Consider the following 25,300-nt stretch of genomic DNA (forward strand, 5'->3'; position numbering starts at 1 on the left):
AGTTGTGCGTGCTACCTGTATCTGACGCCCAGGTAATTCACGAGCTTTTTCCTGTGACGTCAGCACAATTTGAATTGACTTCTTATTGTCATCTGTCAGCCTAAGACGACGGCATACAGACAGATGTCAACATTTAATAATGTTGTTATAATTACAGACAACAAACAGCTTTTTAAGACAACTCCGTCTCATCAAATTTGTTTCGGACAAAAAGGAGACTCGAACCTGCGACAGTTAAATCTATAATATAAAAGTAATAATATCACCTTGTATTTGTTGATCAATCAAGTCCATCTGTGTAAAGAGACACATGCACACACGCACATACAAAGGGCTTACTTTCTCCATGAGAGCTTTTTCAGAAGGAGCACACAAACAAAGCATCAGTGCATACATTTGACACTCAGCAGGCTCGAAATTAACGTCGGTCCTAGGCCCAAGACCGACTGAAAACCACTCGGCCCCACAGCTGTTGTTTTCTGTAGGTCCTTATGGGCGAGAGCTTTTCATGGTTCTGGGTCCTTAGGGTCTGCAGCTTTTCGGGGTTGAGGGCAAACACTGCTTAGTAACTCAAGACCGTTGCTTCCTCTGGTGTGATATCAATAGTTGTTGGATATATTTTGATCGCTAACTACATATGCAATATTACTGGTCGTTTCAAATGAATCACCATGAGGCCATCGATATGAATGTTGCAGATTCGAACCCTTTCGAACTTTCTGTTGAATATCCCTGGGACAGGATGACATTCTTTGGAACTTCTTTGCTTAAAACAATATTACGATCACGTCACAAGAGACTTTTTCGAAGTCATAAAATCTAAATTGCAACGGGAGGACATCTATCCAGATTTTTAATCCCTGTGCGTTCTTGCGTATCTTCGTTGCTCTCATATAAAAGATACCTACGGTGCTATTGATGTACACATGATGACATTCGATCAACGGGATCGAGTGTCCAGGTTTGCCGACTTGGTTAACACGTATCATCGTATCCCAATTGCGTAGGTCGATGTTCATGGTGTTCAGTACAAGTCCGTTTGACATTTTCAGTTGCAGAAATCTTCGTGTTTAATTGATTCTCAAATGGAGGTCATATAGTATTGTTTTATCATGGAGTTTTGCGCCTAGCCAATCAACTTGGGAAATGATCGTTTAAAACATTGTTAGAATTACCCTGGACTTGTGGAAGGGGAAAAGGAACATACGTTGCACATTTTTAATTGCCACTGAAAGCATGGGGTACATGTCTCTGAAATCTAAACAATACTGGTCAAAGAGCGTCCAACATGACTAATAAGCGGTTTCTTGAGTTTAATCCGAGTAAAAAACATATTTCACCTAATGATTTTAGCCTGTTTTTCATAAAGCGACAGTAGCAATAACTCCAATACTATTATACTTACATGAACACATACTGTCAACTGTGTAGAATGGGGCCTTGGGACCACTCGCACAAGCGTTCTTAACGCTACCACGATCCTATCTCCCATACTTGCACATGGACTAAAGGCAGTCCACGTTTCCTGGTTGCCATGTGCACCGGGACGCTGGTCTTCCGGTTTTCACACACATTATCACACGCACTCACACGAGTCTCACACCATCGTTAGCTCGAAATGACCTAGGGGTCAATATTATGAGCACTTGATTACGAGGACACCCGCGGCCGGTTGTTGTAAGGAGGGTACTAAGGAGCGCGGCCGGTTGTTCTCTATTAACCAGTAACATAATGAATAAATGGAGTTGAATGTCAAATGCAGAAGAAAAAAATGTAATGTACAAAAATATATTTATTGCTTCAAATGTAAAAAATATGTACAGTCTGCTAGGACGTTATGTCCAGGTTTTTTTTACAAATGTAAACATCGCATTTCCCCCCCAAAAAACATTTTATAACTGCAGTTGAGAAAAGTGGAATTCACGCTTCCAGAATATATAACATCGGCAACATATTCTGTTAATTAAAAACTGTCAATCAGCTAGATGGAACGCAAAAAAAACAACCTAAGATGATCAACTGCTACTGTAAAACAGTTACTGCATGATGTCAACAAATGACGAAAGCAAACATTGCTTGTTGATTGAAATGTAATGAAGCAAATATGTGATGATTTTAGGATCCGATCATTTTGACCATATAAAAGAATTCGCTGAGCATCAAATAAAGAAGTATTATGAATACTTCATTGTTCTCCAGGCCAATCGACTCATCAATCGTAAAATATGACTTCCCAGGTATTATACTTGTTTGGACTAGTACAGATTCACAAGAACACTAAGAATTACTAACTCTGTAACTGTGGCTTCTTAACAGCAAGTAACAATAGACAATAACACAACTATGCCAAAGCCACTGTTTCGTAGCGGCTCGCGTCAACTCATGAGTGTTAAAAATATTAGAATGAAATATACCCAAAGAAAAAAGGTATTTTCGAAACAGTGATCCTTGACGCTTTCGGGTAGATGATATGTGTTTGATGTTTCTGCCACAGTTAGACACACAGTTAAAGGTGCCTCAGTACTTAATAATTGTTCTGTTATTATGATTTTATGAAGACAGTTAATGTTTGGATGTATCACATAATTCAATCGCGTTTTGTACGTTTCCATGACAACCTTAGAAAGCGTAAAGGCTATATCACCAATTCCCTAATGATAATTAGTTTATGTACAAATACTTATAGTTTGTAAATTTCAACATGTAGAAGAACGATTTGTGAAAATAGTTTACACAGAAACACGGTGGGAAAATCCCCAGAATATGATATCACAACTCCGAATATGGTATGAAGGTCAAAGTTGAGCTGCAGTCGTATTGCAATCGGTCGTTTTACATATTCAGTCATTCTGTCTTTTACAACACCACTGGAAGATGTATCCAGAATTGTTGTAACTTCGGTTCTTCTCATGTACGGGACCATTTCGACCTCTGTTCCATGATTTGATCTTTCAGCATGCGCGCGAGACATACGAACAGCGCCTGTAGATAAAGTGAATGTGTTCAATATAATGAGTAAGTCCCATTAGAACAAAATGAGAATTTTATCACGGTATGACAGCTTTATGTCTACAAGAAAGCATACAACTTTATGGATAACATCAGCTTGTTTATTGTACAGAACGATGTTTAGGTGTAACTTTCAGCTTGAAAATGGTGTAAGAATCTACACCGAAAAGGCGCTCTGTGCAATATACAAAAAAATGTTATCCTCAAAGTTGTATGCTGTATCAACTTCGAGAATGCTGATCAAACAACAATTATAGCTTTATGTGACTCCGGCTTTCCACCAGTGAAGTTACCAACCAGGGCCTAGATTTTCGAAACTCACTAAGCGCTGAGATAGTCTAAGTGGCATGCATAATCATCAACTTAAGACTCTCTCAGCCCTAAGAGAGCTTCGAGTGAGTGAGTGAGTGACTGAGTTTAGCTTTACGCCGCACTCAGCAATATTCCAGCTATATGGCGGAGGTCTGTAAATAATCGAGTCTGGACCAGACAATCCAGTGATCAACAACATGAGCATCGATCTGCGCAATTGGGAACCGATGACATATGTCAAACAAGTCAGCGAGCCTGACCACCCGATCCCGTTAGTCGCCTCTTACGACAAGCATATCGCCTCTTATGACAAGCATGGGTTGCTTAAGGCCTATTCTACCCCGGGACCTTCAGGGGTAAAGAGAGCTTCGAAAATCTAGGCCTAGGGACCCGTTTCACAAAGTTCTCGTAAGCCTAACGTTTCGTAACGTTTCTCGTGGCATTCGTACCTCTGTGTTACAGTATAGGGGAGTGAATGCTACGAGAGAAGTTACGAGATCTTAAGCTTACGAGGACTTTGTGAAACGAGGTCGAGCGTACGTTTTTACAAGCATGAAACAATACCAAAAGAATCCTATGTAAGATGACGACGACGACGACGACGACGACGACGACGATGATGATGATGATGATGATGATGATGATGACTCACCTGAGGTAACAGCACCCCTATACAAACTCCCCCTATAATGAGCGCTGAGCCGTCCATGAATGATTGGAGCCCTTTCAAACATCCCTGTGTATATATCCGGGACGACAGCTGTGTCGACGGCTGCAAGTAATACACATCAACGTGAATAATTCAAGTCCCTTTCAGAATACTGTTCGTGGGACAGTGCCTCACTTGACTGACTATTCTTTACCTCATTTCCAATTTCAACTCGAACAAACTAAACTCGACACATTTTTAAACGTTTTTAAGTGTTTGTGCTATGATGTTTATGGATGTGCTTGTCCTCCTTGGAAGCGTTTACGTTCATTTCCGAGACGCTAAAGATCGGACATTTTTGTTTCGACTGCATCCATCGCTTGTGCCAATACTTATGAGCGTCGACACCGAAGAATGAGAAAATTTAACCTGGCTATGTGAAACAGATTTGAATTTAAGATACCAATTTCGTAATACCGTTTATAGTTTGTATGCATTCAAAACTGGTTAGTTTGATTTTATTTCGGCAAGTAAGTTTCACCCTAAACAAAATGTAATTATAGTCGAGGAAAGTTTGAAACAGAAACAGGGAAGGTGAAGGTCACATGGACGCACTTGTCATCGTGAATAACTAGGTTCGAGTCCCGACGTTAAATATTTCAACTAATTTGAAATAGCCCCAACACTGACAATACGTGACCGTCACAGCAGGCTGCAGAAACTATGTTGACTATGTTAGGTTGTATTGATGACATGTATACTACCGATCAAAAGTTTAGAATCACTTAAAGCGCTTACTATATGCCATCATGCCTATATATGTTGTTACACCGAAGATGAATTTCTCCACTAACTTGGACGAACGAACTGTAAACGTTGTGCAGATACACTGCATGAGGATCATGGATTAAAATGCCGAAAGGCGTTTTAAATTTCGAGTATATGAACAGTAGCTTTTTGAGGTAAAGTTTAGTTAAAAATTCGACATTTTTAACTCAGTTTCATCACTTATTCAACTCATGGCGATAATATTTTCAGTGTTACCAATATATTTTACAACGATACATCAGTTGATGTGTAAACATTGTCTGCAAACAGAATGGAGTATCTTGCATAATCTAGTTTAGAATGTTTGACTGAAGTAAGTGGCTGTGTTTATGCTTTTGATGAGTAGTATGTAACAGTAATGCACTTACGTCTGATTCTTTAAGGGCTCCGCCACCGCACAAGTAGTTTATTTTATCGCCCTGGAAGACACAAATACATTTTATTATGACATTATTACATATTGCATCCTTGCATTGACACACGATTGTAAGGTAGTCGAAAATGAGTACGTGAGTGAGTTTACTTTTAAGCCGCATTCATCAATATTCCAGGTATATGGCGATGTTCTGTAAATAATCGAGTCTGGACCAGACAATCCAGTGATCAGCACTATGAATATTGATCTACGCAACTGGGATGCGATGGCAACCAAGTGTCAACCAAGCCCGCGAGCCTGACCACCCGATCTCGTAAGTCACCTCTTACGACAAGCATAGTCGCCTTTTACGGCAAGCATAGTTTTCTGATGGTCTGTTCTACGCCGGAGCTTCACGGGTACCTCGGGTGGAGGCTAATAACATGCCAACATGGCTAGGTTTGATGACAAGTCTCACCGATTTGATGTTACAGCAGGAGAATGGAACGGCACAACTCTCTGGACTTTGATTACTGGAGCTGCAGTTGAAGTAGACGTTGAGGTTCCAGTCCAGGTAACCTTTGTCGTCGTTGCTCAACCCGCAACAGTATAACTGTGGGAGAGATAGATTCAGACGAAACCAGGATATCAATCATATCATAATTATGCATTTTCACTTCTTCCTTGGCCAGGTGGACAAGGCGTCCGCCCGAACAGCGGAATGTTCGATCCTTGTGGTGTCCTATCAAAAGACGTACAAAAATGTTAGTTACTGTTACCCTGCGCGTATCTAAATAGGATCAAGCAAGGGCTGATTGGCTCGGGGTCAGTATACTGTGTTTATGTGTGGTGTCCATATTTGTGTGGCATGGTGGCTGCGTGCTAGCACTCTTCTAGCACTACAAACATGTCACACACACCTATATGCACGTGGCTATGTGAGCACAATCATCTTCAACACATTACTCACCATTATTTACATGGGATGTGGGGTCAGTAGTCCAATGAGTTGCGTCACGTAAGCATTTAGGTGAGTGAGTAATGTTTAACGCCCCTTACAGAAAAATTCCAGCAATTCACGGCGGGGGACATCTAAATGGGTTTCACACACTGTACCAATGTCGGGAATCGAACCCGGACCTTCAACGTGAACAGCGAACGCTAAAACCACTGGGCCATTCCACCGTCCCCCTTAAGTACTGGGAAACAAACAGTATTCGATACGGTGATTTCGAATATCTTATTGGCCCTGATTATGATTTTTTGCTTGCCACTCAAGCATGTGAAAACTTAAAAGCGTAGTTTTCGACAATGCCTGTACGACAATGCCTGTCAACTGCAACCTTTCTTTCGCATAACCGTTGACACTGCACTCCGGCAAATGTCATACTGTTTGAAGCGTCTTATAATATTGACATGTCCAACATCAAAATACATACAAGTGTGATGGAATTAATGAAACTTTAACTATAATCAGTATAATCTGCAACATGTGATTTGCTGTATGACACAGCGTTATTGTTTAATGCAGTGTTCGAAACAGCCACTGGCCCGCTTGCACGCGGCTAGTAAAATTCCAATTGGACTAGTAAACCTCCACTGTGTGCATTCACATTTCGGGCTCGTGAATTATTCTGTGGGCTATTAACTTTCAGGCATGGCTAGCCCCACTGGCAACCAAAATTTGAAAACTGTTTCGTACACCGGTTTGACGCCATTTTCGTGCCATCTAGGCAAGCTGTTTGGTTGCGTTGATGACCATCGATCTATGAATCAGTTCTAGTAACATGTCGGATCTGTTTAAACAGGTGGTCCACTTTATCTGACCTCCATCTGTCAGACAGTCTACGTACTGAGTATAGTATCACACAGAAGCCCGAGGGTTGGGACTGGGGTGAGGGTGTAAATATATACGTCCACTAAAATGATGACCGGGGGTAATAACGTACAGTGTAAATAGTTGGACGGTTGTGTAAACATTCCGAATGCCCTCCCCTTAACCCTTTGTCTGTGGTAGCAGGTCCTGGGCTTGTTACCGGGCATCAGGTCATCAACAGTATTGTTTACATCTGCATGTGAGACAACGGGGATGTGAATAATCTGAACAACCATTGGTTACAGCTGTTAAGGTTAACAATGCTGTCCAGTCGTGTCATGAAGTGAGTGAGTGTGTTTAGGTTTACGTCGCTTTCAGAATTGTTCTAGCAATGTCATGTACATTTTGTCTGTTTGTTGTCAGTAATATAATATGCCTGCGGGCTGCGAATAATCGAGTCCGGACCAGGCAATCATGTGATCTACATCATGGACATCGACCAGCTGTGATACGGTGACATGAGTCAACAAAATCCTGACCATCCGATCCCGTTACTGTGAAAATTCCACTAATATCATGACTGGAAAAAAAACCCCACAAAACATGGTCTACAGCGATTGTACCAACGTGGGGAGTGGAACTTTGGCGCCAAGGGTGAGCGCTCTAGACATTGGGCTATCTCACCGTCTGCAAACGATTTTTAATCCTAAACTTGAAATCGATTATGATTAAATATTCGAGTAGATTATATTGTTGAACATACGAGTTATTCCGAAACCTAAAACCGATTGCAAATAAATCTTGGATAACATATGTTATTGTGCATAGGCGTGGGCGTGAATATAGACTTGCAGAAGTCTACAGGGTAAAAATTCATAGCATAATTTCTGAAAAATGATAAATAACAGTCTTGGTTATTTAGTCCGATTATATATCTTGACTTGAAAACGGTTAGAATTACTATACATTCATGGGCTCAGCACTGTACAGCCTTGGAGCAAGGCTAGCGCGAACCGATTGAGATGTCCTACTCACAGCTAAACACAGCGAGAACCCGATATACAAAGATACTGACGCAGTTGCTAGGAAACCACCTATTAGGAACCGGAAGTCGTTAAGATAGACATCAAGATTTCCAGCTGATCCGAAAATATCAACAGATGATGAAACATAAATGACACAATAATCCTGAGAGTATGCACATGTATGTGCATCTCTTTAGGCACGTGATGCTAGTCTGCGTGCTTCCCGACACTGACCATCACGTGACCTGGCTGCTGGGCCCAGTTGCATAAAGTGATCTTAGCGTTAAGGTGGTCTTACCTCCATGCAGTAACAATGGTTTACGATAGTCGTAGCTCTATGATCGCTTTATGGAACGAGGCCAATATATCTACAACTAGACAGCTTCTGTATAAACGATAACTACACACACAGATTACAGTGATACAATGAAAGGTCCTCGCAACATAATTGAGCGTAGCGATTACTGGTTTTGTCAAAGGGAGACAACTCACCGTCTGCTGCATGACGTCAATGAGATTCTTCATATCATCGTCATCTCTATACTTGACAATGGCTTCCTTGAGAATATCCTCGGGGTAGAGTTTGAGCGTCGTCCTGGCGTCGGGGACGTAGTAGAACACGAAGACGAAGATGATGAGGGCAAGCTCCAAGAACAGAAACAACCCCACCAGGTAGTAATACTGAAACAAGGATGCAGAGGTTGAGACGCAGACTTGTGAAACCCCGTTTATCCAGACGATGGCGACAGGTTGGTTACATTAACCGGGTTTCTTTTATATCGATCCACATCCTAGTCATGATGTACTTGCAGCTAAGCAAAGACGTCCACAACAATATATTTCCGGACAATGCGGTGACCGGGTTTACAGGGTCATGACTATATGTTTCCCACGAAAGACATGGAATATGTCCGGAAAATAGGTATTTACTTTTAATCGAAATACATGTTTTACCATGTTTTAGAGACTGCATACGTACAATTTTAAGTAATATCGTGTTCTCCCTGAGCGAGCCTGCACATCCGGAGAAGGCCAGGACGAAGGCGATGCAACCGGCCAGACACATCAGACATGACGGGTCGAAGAAGAAGTCGATAGGAGTCCGGACCTTCTTCTCCTTCAGATACAGCACATAGCCCCCAACGATGGCCAAACTCAGACCGACCAGCTGAAATAGTCAACAATATGTCAATGACATTGTATATCTGGGAGAAAAGACATGATTCTCAAGAGTGAGTGAGTGAGTGAGTGAGTGAGAGAGAGAGAGTGAGTTTTACGCCGCTTTTAGCAGTAATCCAGCAATATTACAACGGGGGACACCTGAAATGTGTTTCACACATTGTACGCGTGGGGAATCGAACCCTGGTCTTCGGTGTGACGAGCGAGGCCACTACATCGCATCATAATTCTACAAGAGCCATCTCACACAACTGATGGGCAACTTTGGCAGTTCCAGTCTAGTGAAACTCGACTATAGTCAGACCGAAGATCATTATTGTGGGCTGATGTTCGGATTCGAACCTACTATCGTAATATCCAGGTGTGCCTGTGGGTGTTCACGCCGAAGTCGCGACAGCCCATTCCTAGTGTCCAGTGCCGTCTTATTGCTAGATTATTGCTAAAAATTGCTTGAAACCAGACTCTAGGCAACTCACTCACTAACTCACTCACTCATTCACTCACTCCGGCACTGACTCGGGATACACTTTTCTATGACATGTTACAAGGTATCGTATTGTCGTCAGAACATGTCTGTGCAGCTATAAAATGGACACTGTATAATGCCATTCTGATCATTTCATGGTCACTGCGACCTGTAGCAGCAGGAGAATATGTAAAGGTCAGTTGGTCTCAGCTGTCTGACACGTCGTGTATATCCTGATGGTAGAAACAAACGGAACTCGTAACAATAGTCCCAATTTTGTGGCATTTTAAATCATGTAATCATTATTCGTATCAGCAAACTGTTAAATGGAAATGTTGTTTTAGCTTCACCACGCAGACAGACGATCTCTTGTCATTGTTATCTACACACACTATACAGAAACTATATGATAGACAACGATCCGAAACAACATAATAGTGAGAAACCAACTGAAATTACCAACATATCATCAATAATAATAAACAATTAACGGAAATAAAGAATATTATCGTAAATAACGAACTGATACAAGCCACACTGACGTAAACAACGAACTGAAAACATGTAACATATATACAGTATATGTCATGTCATGCTATCGTATCGCGAGTTTCTCGATCGTTTCTCCTGAAAACGTGAATACATTTAACGAAGCAGACAAGAAATATGTTCATTTCTATATGTTTTTTTAACGATATTCTCCATAAGTGACATTGCGTCAGGTCACGATGACCCAGTGGAAATGAGTGAGGGAGTTTCGTTTTACGCCGCTCTTGGGATTATTCCAGCAAGATCACGGAGAGGGACACCAGAAATGGGCTTCACGCATTGTAGCCATGAGGAGAATCGAAGCCGGCCTTTGGAGAGACGAGTGAACGCTTTAACCACTAGGGTAACCATCGCCCTTCCTATGGAAAGACGCATGTGCTCTTGTGTGCGTGTGAACATTCATGTATATGTTTTTGTGTTTGCGTGTATGGGTGTCGTGCGTGTGAACATTCATGTATATGTTTTTGTGTTTGCGTGTATGGGTGTCGTGTGTGTATTTTCAAATGTTTCAAGATGATTTCCGGATGTTTACCTCATAAATCATCACTCAAGTCTAAACGTTACAAACAAACAGTTCAATTTGTCTTTAGAACTCCATCAAACTTTATCCATGACCTGCTATACTATCAAGTAATTAGCTCTCAAATATAATGGCAGGGTCCATGCAATAACGTCAGACGAACGCCCTATATTATGAAAACATCACGCACGATTTCCCATTCACGAGCATACCAAAGGTTTATCCAACTCCGCGGGAGTATGTTGACTCGAGGTATCGTATTTTCATCTTGCGGTAGAGCCTGATGTAGAAGAACTGTACACAGATTAGAGGAGCCATAACAAATCGGCCAGTGTTTACTCTGTTGAAAGTCCGATTCGAGAGACATATGTTTGGCCGCGCCCTTTATAAGTCCATAGGTGCATAACTGGAGGAGTATAAACCTTTGCGACAATTCTCTATCCCGTCAATGACTCATACGAGCATACATAAAGCATACATAACGTCTATGAACATTAACAGGCGATTTTTGCATTGATAATGACATCTGTTTTGTAATGCACTGTGTGGTGTGTTAGCATATTTCGTTTGATTTCTGTGTGAGGACTGTAAGTTTGAGTTGGACAATCATTATTTTTATCGTGGTTGTGGGTTTATTCAATATTTTCTACCACAAACACGACCATATAAATATTTCATCATCAATGCATTTTATATCTAGTGTCTTGGATTTGAACCATCACATGTGGCTGAATAAAACTGTTACACGTGGAGTAGAAGAGGCAGCATCAATAGTAGTAGTAGTAGTAGTAGTAGTGGTGGTGGTAGTACCAGTAGTAGTAATAGTGAGTGAGTGAGCGAGTTAATATGTAACGTCACATCGGCAATATTGCAGCCATATCGTGACGTAGTAGTAGTACCAGTCGTAGTAGTAGTAGTAGTAGTAATAGTGGTAGTACCAGTCGTTGTAGTAGTACCAGTCGTAGTAGTAGCAGTACCAGTCGTCGTCGTCGTCGTCGTCGTAGTAGTAGTAGTAGTAGTAGTAGTAGTAGTAGAAGAAGAAGAAGAAGAAGAACTAGTTGTAGTGATGGGGGTGGCTGTGGTAGTAGTCAGGGAACCGAAGGGCAATCAGTTTAATCTGATCGCTTCTGCTTATATCAGTAATACATGTACACAGACTGAAGCTAGAGAGGCTAAGAGTTACAGCGAGAAGACACCCAGTACCAGTGACACCCCTCTTGCCACGAGAAGATCCCTATCCCAACACACGCATATAATAAGGCCATTTACACAACAACATGTTTTGAAGGCAAAACAGTGTCAACACCGTTCAGTGCAGAAACGTGTAAAATTATGACCTACTCGTTGAGGTTTTCAGTGCAGACTAGACCATTCTGTAATGCAGCCCTCGTGAATCTCTCCGCTGAGTGCTTAAAACAAACGTCAACATTCTCATAGACTAGAAACACGACACTGACTCTTGTCCAAGTGTTTACGATTCCACTGTGACACTCCCAAAGTGTTGTAGCCTTTCTCACGCCCTACAAACGACACATACTTGTTATTTGAATGTTGGTCATATTGTAAGCATATTCATATCAATATATTTGCAATTTATAAATTTTCCAGCAAAAGGTTTTTGACTGGGTGATCGTTGTATCCCATCCTCGGTGCTCCTGATATCAACCGTTGGACTGAATGTATTAGACAGACGGCCGTCACAAATATAATTGCTGCGGCATTAAAACAACGCATAAAGAACATTTTGGAAAGGGTGGGGTTCATGTATGTGCCAGTTAATGCTTTTTCTTGCGACATCTGGGACGGTGGTGTAATCTAGTGGTTACAGCGTTCGCTCATCACACTGAAGACCCGGGTTCAATTCCCAATACGGGCATAATGTGTGAAACCCATTTCTGGTGGTCCTTGACGTGATAGTGCTGGAATGTTACTGAAAGTGGCGTAAAACCAAACTCACTCACTCATGCGACATCCGAAGTATTCGTCCATTTTCAATGACGTGTCTAAAGTATGCAAACTACAAAATGATTTTTAATACGCAAATGATAAACGCTCAGTCTTAACATAACGGTTGTGCGATGGCGGAATTATTCTACAGAGCGTACAGTCAGTCACGAGACACAACACCAACATCACACTCCAGGCCTCACATGCACAAAGTCATCTTAGCACTACGTACAATGATTGTAGCTCCTATTCTTCAGCATGGGCTTAATTAATGTAGTCGTAGCTCTAAGGTCGCTTTGTGCAAGTGGGCCCAGGGCCTGATCATGCAATACAGCGGGTGACCTGACCTGACCTGACATGACATGACATGACATGACATGGGTTATTAGTAGTGATATCCATGACTAGTATATATGTACACAGCTATGCTTACAAAGCATTCGCAAAGCTATGAACCGTTCAGTGAAGACCGTATGTGAAGACATACACAACATGACAACATCGTGACACAATGACTCTCTCTAGAGGAACGATCCCTTCAACGGTTACGTTGTTAAACTCTTTCAATGTATACACAATGACAGTAGCCATGTTTGACTGTGAGAGCACATCTACGATCACATATACATGGGAGTGATTCAGAGTAAGCATTGTTGGACAGTTAATGCTTGCATTGCGTTAAATAGGATGACATTAAGCCATGCTGACAAATGGGGCATTACTCGTAATGACATATGTTGTTCCTATGGAAACAGTAGCCAGTTAACAGAAGCATTATATATGTAACAACATACATCAGTGTTGCTGTTCTATATAGAGACAAATGGCGTTTGAAATGTGCTGTTTACTAGACGGGACCTTGACAGCATTTTTCCACAACACAGTTACATTTTTCATGACACAGTTGATGATCTCTGTTTCCTTGACAACCGACCACGTTGTTACCATAAAATACAAAAAATACTCAACTAAATCAAAGTTATTTGGGGGAACAAGGCTGACTTGTGGTATAATTAACGTTGTGTCCATTTCTCTGAGCAAGATATCACGATAACATGACTGAAATATTGCCGATGTAACTTTAAATTTTAACTCACTCACTGAAAAATACCAGATTTTGAAAAGTCTTATGCAAAAAGTTACATGTAGTCTATAAGAAATCCCCACATCCGGGATCCAGTCATATTTAATAAACTGCAATTATTTTGCATATTTTTCATTTAATGATATATTCGAAATTTACACAATGTACCATTTTGTCATTAGACTTGTCTAGGACCCGTGAAGATCGGGTTTACAATTGATCTTCAGTAACCCTTGCTTATCTAGACTAACAACTAGCCTCTGAAATGAACATATTTTATTGAAAAATGTTCATAGTAAAAACATATATTGTAATGAAATGGAGCCCTGAGACCTCCTTCATTTTCAGAAACAAAGGGAATCTAGACTTGCCCTATTTTCTCGACTTGCATGGTCTTTCTTGGATATATTTGCCTTATTGTCTGTACGTCAGACTAATGCTTATCGCAAGAGGCTGCTAACGAGATCAGATGGTCAGACCCGCTCACCTGGTTGACAAGTGTCATTGTATAGAAATCGATTCTCAAACTGTTGATCACATAACTACCTGGTACAAAGACAATTATTAAGAGACTGCTGCCATGTATCTGGAATATTGCTCAGTGTTAAACAACAAACAAACATTAGACATAGTGTATGGGTCTAACGTCTTTGCTGGCAACGTGTTTGAAGGTTGGTATTACAAAAAATAGAACTCACTATATACAAGGCTAATAACCAACAGGACCCGTTGTGCCATCATACATTAAGTTATGAACATCTGTGGTCAATCTCTGAGTTCTTCCTGCTCCACTGAAGGAGTTGTCTTGACGACAAGATGGCGTGACCCTACGTGGATCTAATGGATGAAATATCATCCCTGCTCAGTCGGTCGTGTAATGTTTATGCTCTCTGTTTGTGTATAAAGTATCTTTAATGGGTAACATAGTCTACCTTGGCTGTATACTTTGCATTGTGGTTGGAGGGAAGTGAACATAACCAGTGAACCATACCCGGAGACCAAAGCAATTGAGCTCACAGTCTCACACTAAGTATTCGGCCATTTTGTTTTGTTGTGGTATTCGTCTAGTGTCCAAATGGGTAATTTCACAATGATGTCCAGCATACTCTCAGGGGTTTGCCTTAGACTAAGGCTTAGTCTCTGAATATTTATAATTTTGATAGTAACAAACTCATTTTAATTGAAAAGGAGTCCCAGGGAGACCAGAGATTCAGAACCAGAGGAAATCTAGACTTTAAGTCTTTAGCACTGCAGAGAAGGCTTGGCAGTGGGCAAAATAATGTCGTTCAGGGTGAGACAGACTAGGGTTTGCCTCATTTGTAGTATTACCAAAACACGTGGTCATGGAGACTGTAGTATTGGTTTCAAACTTTGTAAAAGTCACAGAAATAACACAAACGTTTTGTAATGAACACTGTAGTATTAGTTTCAAAAGTGTCTTACAAACGCTGAATTACTACAGGCGTTGTCTGTAGCATAGGTTCGCTTCAAAATGTGTCAGAAACATTTGGATACCACAGATGAGCTGTCATGGTGTCTGTTAGACAAGCACCTAATCTGTGAAATGAACATATTTTAGATAAAACACTCTTCACACACAAATATAAAATATAATGAAAAAGAGACTTTCTTTAAGTTAATTTTCAGAATATTTGACACATATTGTAGACTTGCATTGGCTTTCTTGGATGTATTTACTTAAGGGTCAGTTTGACAGAGTAAAGGTCTGTAAGAGAATTGTGCTTCAAAAGTGTGAAACTTTGAAATATATATCACAGAAGTGTTGAGACTATCACAACTTTGGTTCAGAAGTGTGTCAGAAACATGGAATACCACATTTTCGTCACTAATGCGTCAAACATGGAAATCTCGTCTGTTGATAGCGTGGTTGGTAAACATGGTCATGCCCCAAACTTAAACAGATTCAGAGATGGCTAATGCAAAAAGAAGAAATTCTACAGAAACGAAACAGGATCATCAACACTATTCATCTATGTCTAAAACCCATTTTACTAACACCTCAAATACTGAAATCCTGAAGATACACGTTTTGGTCAAGGGTCACGTGACATACTTTGAAGTCTTGGTAGAAAAAGCATGCCCAAAAGTTGTGGAATGAAGACACCAAATTCCTGGATTATTGCCGGAATTGATAGGTAATTTGGAGAATATAGATAGTTAAAATCAAATAATCCTGCATCTCATTTAGTCAAAACTGAAGACTTTTCAAAATAACATTTTCGGAATTTTACTGAATTGAAGCAGAAGGTCATGCTATAAATCATCCACGTCGGGGTGTGTAGGTGTCACTGGGAGAAATAGTGGGTGAAGGATGGAACACACTAAAACATACAACACTGAGGCCGAGTCGCATTCTGTCACACAGACCCAGAGAGAAACAGACCAAATACAGTCTGAGCAAGTCTTACAGATGGTTAGTGCATAAAAATGACATCTCAGAGAAAGAGAAAAATAAGTTAACTGATTTTATTTCAGAATGAGTCAGTGAAATAGTTCAGTTTTACGAAGCTTTGAGCATTGTTCCAGCAATAACACACCAGAAATGTGCTGGAAATGGGGAAGGGGGCTTCAGTGCTACGAGAAAATGATATTGCTGGGCGAGGTCCGTAGGGAACCCAAGGTCCACTATTCGGCTAGACTCGGCTCACTGTCTGGCATAACGGCTCTAGGAATCCCGAGTATGTCCAGTGATGATTGAAACCAGGTGCCCCCATCACCACTGCACGAGCACTTGTTAACGCAAGAACCCACTGAACTCTACTTCTGTAACACTCTGCCACAACCCATCGTTGGTTCCAGCTATACGACTCTAGGTCATACCATCTCATCAAAAATAATCATCCCTGGCATTTGACGGGAACATGTTGGAGAGGTCTCTGAATGTATACATGTAGTTATATTAATGGTTGCTTTTAAAGTGCTGGCAAGGGCCAGATGGAAAATTATGTTTTATTCATTTGTAAAACTATATTCTTTTCTGATCCTTCTTAAAGCCCGTCTAGGGAGGTGTCCCCTGCACTAAATATATAAACTGATGGTCGTACGAGGTGACAGGATTTGGAAGGCCCATGACCACATCATGTTTAGAAATGGTCTTTGTAAGGCAATCCATGCTTGTCGTAAAAGGCGACTAACGGGATCGGATGGTCAGTCTCGCTGACTTGGTTAAAGCATGTCATCATATCCCACTTTCATAGATGCTATGATGTCAGTCACTGGATTATTTACAGACCCCTGCCATACAAGTCTTTGAAGGGCATTTAGAAGTGACATAAAGAAGTTGATATCCATAAAATCTTCATTCCCTGCCATACAGGCGGAATATTGTTGAGTAGGGTACTCGAGCTGCAGTCAGCAACATTCAACCACCCGATTCCGTTAATCAAGTGTCTTTTCACGACAAGCATTGGTTGATCAAGACCAACTTAATTCCGGTTGATCAAAACCAACTTAATTCCGGTTGATCAAGACCAACTTAATTCCGGTTGATCAAGACCAACTTAATTCCGGGCTAGTTACCTTTAAGCAGTATTACTCTGTGCTGTCACTGCTTAAGTCAGTTTGAGTTCAACTTCACGGTCCAGCGGTGCAAACAGAAAGTAGAAATCATTTTTAAGTGAAATATGATTGAATATATACCCCATTCTCCTTATATTTCCCGTGAATAGTGACCAGGCTAGGATTTACAGGGACGTGCTGCTCTGATTCCGTGTGAACCTATGTGTCTACATTCATCACTGTGGGTGAACATTAAGGGGGTCAGCAATCTGGGTCTGGCATGGAAACAGTTTATGACTTGTACGTGTGGGCATTTGGCTCTGCGTCAACAAAAAGCTGCTCACAAATGTGATTACATTCATATTTATTATTGTGAACAAAATTATAAAAAAATATCCAACATTTCCAGTCTGAAAAAAGACACAGAAGCCCTGCCCAAAATCTCGAAAACGCAACTTTGATACCCGTATCCAATACGTAAGAACTGAACTGGGTTGTCAAGTCACACGAATAATTCCAGCTGTATGCCTGAATGTTAATAGTCGAATCTGGGCCAGACAATCAAGTGGTTGACACCAACAACAACTACTATTAGTTTTTTCTCCAGGCTACATAAAACATGATCACTCAGTACCGATTCGACATAAGGGTACAATGTTTAAGGTCGGTGGTATAAGAGTACAGTGCTAGTGCTGGAGGTCTATGGAATATAGATACAATGTTTGAGGTCCAGGGTATATGGGTACAATGTTTGAGGTCCAGGGTATATGGGTACAATGTTTGAGGTCCAGGGTATATGGGTACAATGTTTGAGGTCCAGGGTATATGGGTACAATGTTTGAGGTCCAGGGTATATGGGTACAATGTTTAAGGTCGGTGGTATAAGAGTACAGTGCTAGTGCTGGAGGTCTATGGAATATAGATACAATGTTTGAGGTCCAGGGTATATGGGTACAATGTTTGAGGTCCAGGGTATATGGGTACAATGTTTAAGGTCGGTGGTATAAGAGTACAGTGCTAGTGCTGGAGGTCTATGGAATATAGATACAATGTTTGAGGTCCAGGGTATATGGGTACAATGTTTGAGGTCCAGGGTATATGGGTACAATGTTTGAGGTCCAGGGTATATGGGTACAATGTTTGAGGTCCAGGGTATATGGGTACAATGTTTGAGGTCCAGGGTATATGGGTACAATGTTTGAGGTCCAGGGTATATGGGTACAATGTTTGAGGTCCAGGGTATATGGGTACAATGTTTGAGGTCCAGGGTATATGGGTACAACGTTTAATGACCATGGTGAGGTACGTTCATTTTCACTGCTCTCTTGCCTTGTACGCCCAATGAGACTGGTGTTGACGTTTTATGTAACGGTATGTCATGTCAAATCATGTTCAGTATCCTTTCATGCAAACTGCTTTAATTTCCAGTTCCTAGGCAAACAAATATAATTGTGTTAACCGACGTATAGTATAACCCAGATTAACATGTTCTTACCAGTGTTAACACGTTTACAGATTTAACTCACAATTCGGTTCACGTATGTGTATGTTTTCCATAATGCAGCCTTACAGCTTTTCTAACTGTACGGGTTGTATATACACCTACTCTGAGTCTCTGAATATATATAATTTTGACAGCGAGAACTTATTCCTTTTTGTTTAAAAGGAATCCAAGTGGGGTGGAAAATTCAGAACATGAACGTTGGGAGATTTTAACTTGCTTCGTTTAGGGCTTGAGTGAGTGAGGTAAGTTTACGCCACTTTTAGCAATATTCCGGCAATATCACGGCGGGGGACACCAGAAAATGGGCTGTCACACATTGTACCCACGTTGGGAATCGAACCCGGGTCTTCGGCGTGACGAGCGAACGCCTTAACCACTCCGCTACCCCACCGTCCCCATTTAGGGCTTGAGCTCTCCAGAGAAGGCAAGGCGGAAGGTGGGGTTTACGCCGCGATTCAGGAACTGTAAGACGGGCTAGACAGTGAGTGGCATGGACCCCTTAATTCGGTGACATGCATTGTGTCAGATATAAATAAATAACCTTTCAAAAATTAAATCGTGGTGAAAGCTGTCAAGTGTTTGCGCAGTGAAGGAGAACAACGCTTGTTACTTGACAACTGTTTCGTGCAAAAGACGTACCTTTAACAACGCCCAATGCACAGCTAAGGTTATACTGTGCCCAAACACCTGGAGCTTAAATAGGCTTTAAATTGGGTTCCAGACTTTCAGATTACGTTTTTTCTACTGGTTGCGCCATGAAGCTAAATTGTTACTTTATTTATTTTATTTATTTTAGGTTTACTAATACTCAAACACATCGAGATATAAATGTTGGTTCCTGGGTAGAGTATCTCAAACTCTTTAGAAATTATTTCTGCAATTATCCTGAAGAAATGTTTCCACGGGCAACGTGTTAATGTAGCATTAGTCCCAAACTGACTTTATTTGGAGATGACAGATTTGGGGTTTACGCCGCTTTTAGCAATATTCCAGCAATATTCCAGCAATATTCCAGCAATATACGGAGAGGGACACCAGAAATGGACTTCAACATAATCAGTCCCTGTAGTCATTTTAGCCACATGCACGTACTTAACACATTACCGGGGTTACAGAAACTATCAGGTTACTAGAAAATAATTCCACTTATATTCATAACAATTTTTCAAACTTTTAAGTCTCCGGTAGGGTTATATTCCTGTAAGTAAAAATGTGCCTACCACCCATACCTCGTCCATATAAGAACCTACTAAATATAAGTAATAAATTGTTGTTATGATATCTATGGTTTCATAATGACATTTATTCACATGCCTTTACAGCTCTAGAAAATTAAATACATGCCGTTCCATTTTCAGTCACCAAGTTCAATGGTGTCAGCGTCAAAATTGCGACAGATCGCCGAATGGCTGACATTGTATCGAACTCCCTCTGCAAACGCCGTGAGTTGAACGGATTATTCCTTAAAACGGTTGAGTGCACAGCGTGTAAACTACTTTAGTATTATCACACCTGAGCGAGTTCGTTTATTGATTTCATAAATGCTTAAACAAATTACGCTCACCACCCGATCCATTCGTTGTGCAGCAATAAGGAGGAAGTGAAAACCAGTTAGACGACCAGTCAGAATATAAATAAGACGAAATGTATTCTATAGACGAAGACGCATTTGTCGTTGTTGTTGTGTTCGGAGTCACTGTAATTGATATAACTCCCATATACAAGTATTATGCATATTAAACCTTCTAGTGGCCATTACAGAGTCGGCTGTGGGGATAGATAATTCAGGGTCATTATGCTGCATTTTATGGTCCATATTCTGATACCAGGTGTTTGGGAAAGGTCAGTCTACCCTGCGCCTCTCAAGGAACAATATTCTCAACACATGCAAAGACAGGGTTATTGTTCAGCTGAAAACACACGAAAAGATATCGTATGAGTTTTACTAATTCTACAGTATATGACATACGAGTGCCAAGCTTATTCCATATTCTGATAAAAGACGTTTGGGAAAAGGTGAGTCTACCCTGTCCGCAACAGGACACACTATTCTAAACACATGCAAACTCAAGGTAATCGTTCAACTGAAAATACACGGAAATATATCGTATATGTTAATATATTGCTACAGTTATGGTTTAAAAATACCTTGATTATTTCATATTCTGATATCAGATGTTTACGAAACATCTGTCCTGCCCCTACCATGACACAACATTCCAAACACATGCAAAGCCAGGGTAATTGTTCAAATGAAAGCACACGGAGAGATATCGTATAAATTTAAACATTGCCACGATTTATTGCCTGTGGGTACCTAGCCTTTTCCAAATATCTGATATCACGTGTTTTAGGAAACGTCAGTCCCCTAAAAGGACACATACTAGTATTCAAAACACATTCGAAGGCTGGGTAATTGTTCACCTGAAACACGTGGAAACATACCGTATAAGCTGAAATAGGGAACAGCATTAACATCTTGTTTGTATCTGAAGGGAATAGCATTAACATATTATTTGTATCTGTAGGAAATAGCATCAACATCTTGTTTGTATCTGTAGGGAATAGCATTAACATCTTGTTTGTATGTGTAGGAAATAGCATTAACATCTTGTTTGTATCTGTAGGCAATAGCGTTAACATCTTGTTTGTATTTGATGTGTCAAATTTGGAAATGTCGCAAAGCAGTAAGATATATGTTGTGAATTGTTTTTCCGGTATGGGAATGCTAGTATTTAGCTGCTGAAATTCATTTTCGTCGATTTTCTTGCAAAGAGTAACAAATCAATACATTTCACAGCTGTAGGACACGCAGTGTCATGTGTTTTCTATATGAAATCCAAAACCAATTTACTTGTACCAGCTGTGTACACTGATAGCACTCAAAAGTGTATAATTGGATGCAAATTTAGACAAATTAAGAGGCTTGTCGGGTTCCTTGAGAGGAGGGTAGCAGTCTCACTGAACCTGATCTTCAAAGTGATTGAACAATTCAGACTTACTATCCAATGGCAGATTGTGCCTCTCTATAGCGAGTGAATATGGTTTTAAGTCGCTTTTAGCAATCAGTATTTCAGTATCATCACGACGGGAGACACCAAAGGGGATTTCACGCAGTGCACAAATGTAGGGAATCGAACCCGGGGCTTCGGCGTGACCAGTTGGCTGGTCCATCGCCCCGCGTCACACCAAAACACCTAAAGACTAGCTCCTGGTCAGACACGTTCCGAATGTTGCCTCAGTGAAGAATTAATAAAATAGTGAAAAATGTGTACAATTGTCATCGTTGTTTGAGTGATATTTGGTGTAACGCCTCACTCAGCTATCATTCAGTTACCTGAAGCAGGTAGTAAAATTACTGAGTCGGGAACACAACATGTAGTGATTGATATCATGAGCACCGATATACGTCATTAGGATACGATGACATACATCAATCAAGTCAGCGACCCCGGCCCTGTTCGTCGACTCTCGCGACAAGTAATAACCCAAAAGTACTATCCAAACGTGCTCAATGGTACAACTCCGACTTTCAAACCTTTCACAAATATATATGCTTCATTAACACCCGGAAACAATAATCTACCGGATGTTAGCGGTTAACCTTGACCTTTGATCGGTATAGCACGTGGGAACTGCAGAAGTCTCGTTCTAGACATGCCGGTAAGCTGTCTACATTCCAAAATCTGGCAGTACTCTACCGAGTGGTTACAAAATAAAGTGTAATGGTGAGTAATAACCCCTCAAAAAGGCATATGAAATATATACCAAGCTGACGACCGACTTGACTCGAGCTATTTGTAACTCTATATCAAAACACAGACTTAAGTCACGCAATTTTCACTCCGACGCCTCAACATTCTAGACTATAAGTGCCAGTCCTTTATAAAGGTTTGTGTTCATTTTGCGTTTTGCGACTTTGTGGTGTCCCACCTTCCCCGCTTATCCACTTTAAAACTAATGCTTAGTCTCTGGGTATATAATTTTGATAGTAACAGACCCATATAAATCGAAAAGGAGCCCCAGGGAGACTAGGGATTCAGAAACTGATGGAATCTAGACTTGCTTCATTTAAGGCTTCAGCATTGCAGAGAGGGCTTGGCAGGAGGGAAAGTAATATGGTCAGGGACTGTGAGACAGACGAACCCCCTCTGTGGAGAGTATAAATTATGAGTATAAAGAAGTAAATATAGTTCAATGTTGATATACGTATCTTATTTTATAATCGACTGAACAAACTTGCACTCATTCGCCTGCAACATTAAACGCAGTTGTGACAACCCAGTAATCAAATCTTGCCTTTTTCTTAAAATAGAAGCATATTAGATCGTAGCACAGATTAAAACCTAGTCTCTAAAATGAACATATTTTACAGAAAAAGGTTTATGGTGAAAACAAAAAATATAATGAAAAGGAGCCCAGAGACTTCATTTCCCAAATCTGTGAAAATATTGACTTGCCACATCTTCTAGATTGGCATGGGCCTTTTTGGATATATTTTCTTCAGGTTTACTACAGATTAATCGTAGCTTAATGTTAGTATATGGGTTTGTCATCAAAAAAAAAAGAATTTGTTTAGAATTTTTGAGTATCACGAGTACAATACCTGACTTCACTACACCACTGTGCATCTATCAGACAGAAATGATACCAATTAAAATACGTGTTTTTGTCTGTTTGCAGTGACACCTGTATCACGTAACAACAGTTCAAATCACGTTACTATTTCTAGTGTCACTCCGCTGTGATATTTCTAGAACATTGCTGAAAGCAGCGTAGTCTGTCGTACAGGCCCTGAAGTATATATGTCCAAGAAAGCCCACGCAAGTCTAGAAATGTGGCAAGTCTAGATTTTCATAGCTTCTGAAAATGAAGAAAGTCTCAGGGCTCCATTTCATTACATTATTTTTTTTCACTATGAACGGGTTTTTTCCGTAAAATATGTTTATTTCAGAGACTAACTGTTAGTCTAAAAGCAGCGTAAAAGTCAATCACTCAATCAATGAACACATATAAATTTGAACAAGAAATGAAACAGTTTCCTATCATTAAAGGTGAAATAATATTCCTCATCAATAACAAAAGAGTCAACAGAAATTACCCTCCTTCGTGACTGATAATTACATCGTGTACCGGAATAAAGAATATACATGTACATTAAACATGAGCAGCAATTTATCCATTGTCCTATTTTCACAAAATATGTATACATGTAGCATGTTACAGTCCTGTCATGCCCGTAGTCATAAATCAGTCGGCCACAGCTGTTTTCTGACATGCCGAGTTGTTCATGTCAATCAATATCACAATACCGCTAGAAACACACAGGTATTACAGCTTCGCGAGCCGGATGGAAATAACAGAAGACGAGTTCCTCAGGAGGGTCACGTGACGATTCTCCATTTAACCGTAAATGATCTTATCATGTATATATCTGTTTACACATAAGTGTTCATGTTTACCGATCACTTGTTGGTATGGATAAATGTTGTGTTTCATTCTAACGTTTCTTGAGCGAAAGCGACATGTTGTGATTGATAGCTTGTGATTGGGTGTCAGTTGATGTTTTCATTTTCTTGTGTTTCAAATCTGGGGCAGTGTAACTCAGTTCAATTCACATCAATGCTTATCGTCAAAGCGTTATGACACAGAACTGTTCGCTTAAATCTCAGCTGCGCCAAATAGCCAATAAATGGAAATTTGAAAAAATTCCATATCTTCAAATCCTAATATGAGAGTAAGGAAAGGTTGTGTGTACCTCTTACATAATATCCCATCCACCAGCTGATCTTAACCGTGTTGTTTGTACGGTTTCTCATGGACTTCTCTAAAACATTAACTAAGTAATATACGTCTTCAATACCAATAAAACATTTAAATGATCCACATCGATGTAAGGGAATGATAGCCGATAAATCTTTTTTTGAGAATTGAGTACAATTTCTACTCTACATGTTCCAATTCGAACAGAAAAGTAACATCAGACTAGTACAATTGGTTTTGAATACAATGCTGGGATATGTGCCTGGACAATCCTTACGCTGATGTAAACAATGGTTGCGACAAAATACAATGCTTTCAAACAATCAAAACACGGCGACATCACGTGGTACACCCCACACCTCGGCATCAAAGCCAAACTTGAACAAATCAATGATCATGACATACTTACAATGAACAGAAAGTTGATGAAGAACAGGACGTATTTCACAAACAAATTAACAGCACTCCGATCGGGGTCGGGACGTTGTCTTCCTCTCGCCATATTGGAGATATCCAAGCCCCAAGACAACAATTATGTCAGGTCTCACTCACGCGGGGCAGGGCAGCCGGAGTGTGTAGTTCACCTGAATCATCTACCCGGAATTGAAGCTACAGTAGGGCGTTATTTGGAGGGCCATTCAGCGGTCACCGGCAGGGCTCACACACACGCCTCTTGTTCCAGTGACTGTGTACGGAGCCCCGTGACTCAGCTCAACGTGTCTATATCGGTAGCGAGTTTGTATATTGTAGGTAGTGAGCTTCGGATGCTGTGTAC

The 25,300-nt window shown here is 40.6% G+C and overlaps 1 protein-coding gene across 1 annotated transcript; it reads right to left on the bottom strand.

Annotated features, from left to right (window-relative positions):
- Nucleotides 1–1,772: 1,772 nt before the first annotated feature.
- Nucleotides 1,773–25,271, bottom strand: LOC137265406 (tetraspanin-5-like). The gene is made up of 7 exons (XM_067800805.1): nucleotides 24,935–25,271; nucleotides 8,974–9,162; nucleotides 8,487–8,675; nucleotides 5,632–5,766; nucleotides 5,167–5,217; nucleotides 3,974–4,093; nucleotides 1,773–2,982 (listed from the first exon to the last, which is right to left on the bottom strand). The coding sequence occupies exons 1-7, from the start codon at nucleotides 25,025–25,027 to the stop codon at nucleotides 2,908–2,910; spliced, it is 852 nt and encodes a 283-aa protein (XP_067656906.1). The 5' UTR covers nucleotides 25,028–25,271; the 3' UTR covers nucleotides 1,773–2,907.
- Between the last annotated feature and the right edge of the window lie 29 nt (nucleotides 25,272–25,300).

This window comes from Haliotis asinina, chromosome 15 (genome assembly GCF_037392515.1).
Source record: "Haliotis asinina isolate JCU_RB_2024 chromosome 15, JCU_Hal_asi_v2, whole genome shotgun sequence".
NCBI classification, from domain to species: domain Eukaryota; kingdom Metazoa; phylum Mollusca; class Gastropoda; order Lepetellida; family Haliotidae; genus Haliotis; species Haliotis asinina.

Coding starts and splice junctions, on each gene's coding strand:
- LOC137265406 (XM_067800805.1), bottom strand. CDS start 25,027: ATGGCGAGAGGAAGACAACGTCCCGACCCCGATCGGAGTGCTGTTAAT. Junction 4,094..5,166: donor GAGCCCTTAAAGAATCAGAC/GTAAGTGCATTA, acceptor TATTACTTGCAG/CCGTCGACACAGCTGTCGTC. Junction 2,983..3,973: donor TAGGGGTGCTGTTACCTCAG/GTGAGTCATCAT, acceptor CTTTATCTACAG/GCGCTGTTCGTATGTCTCGC.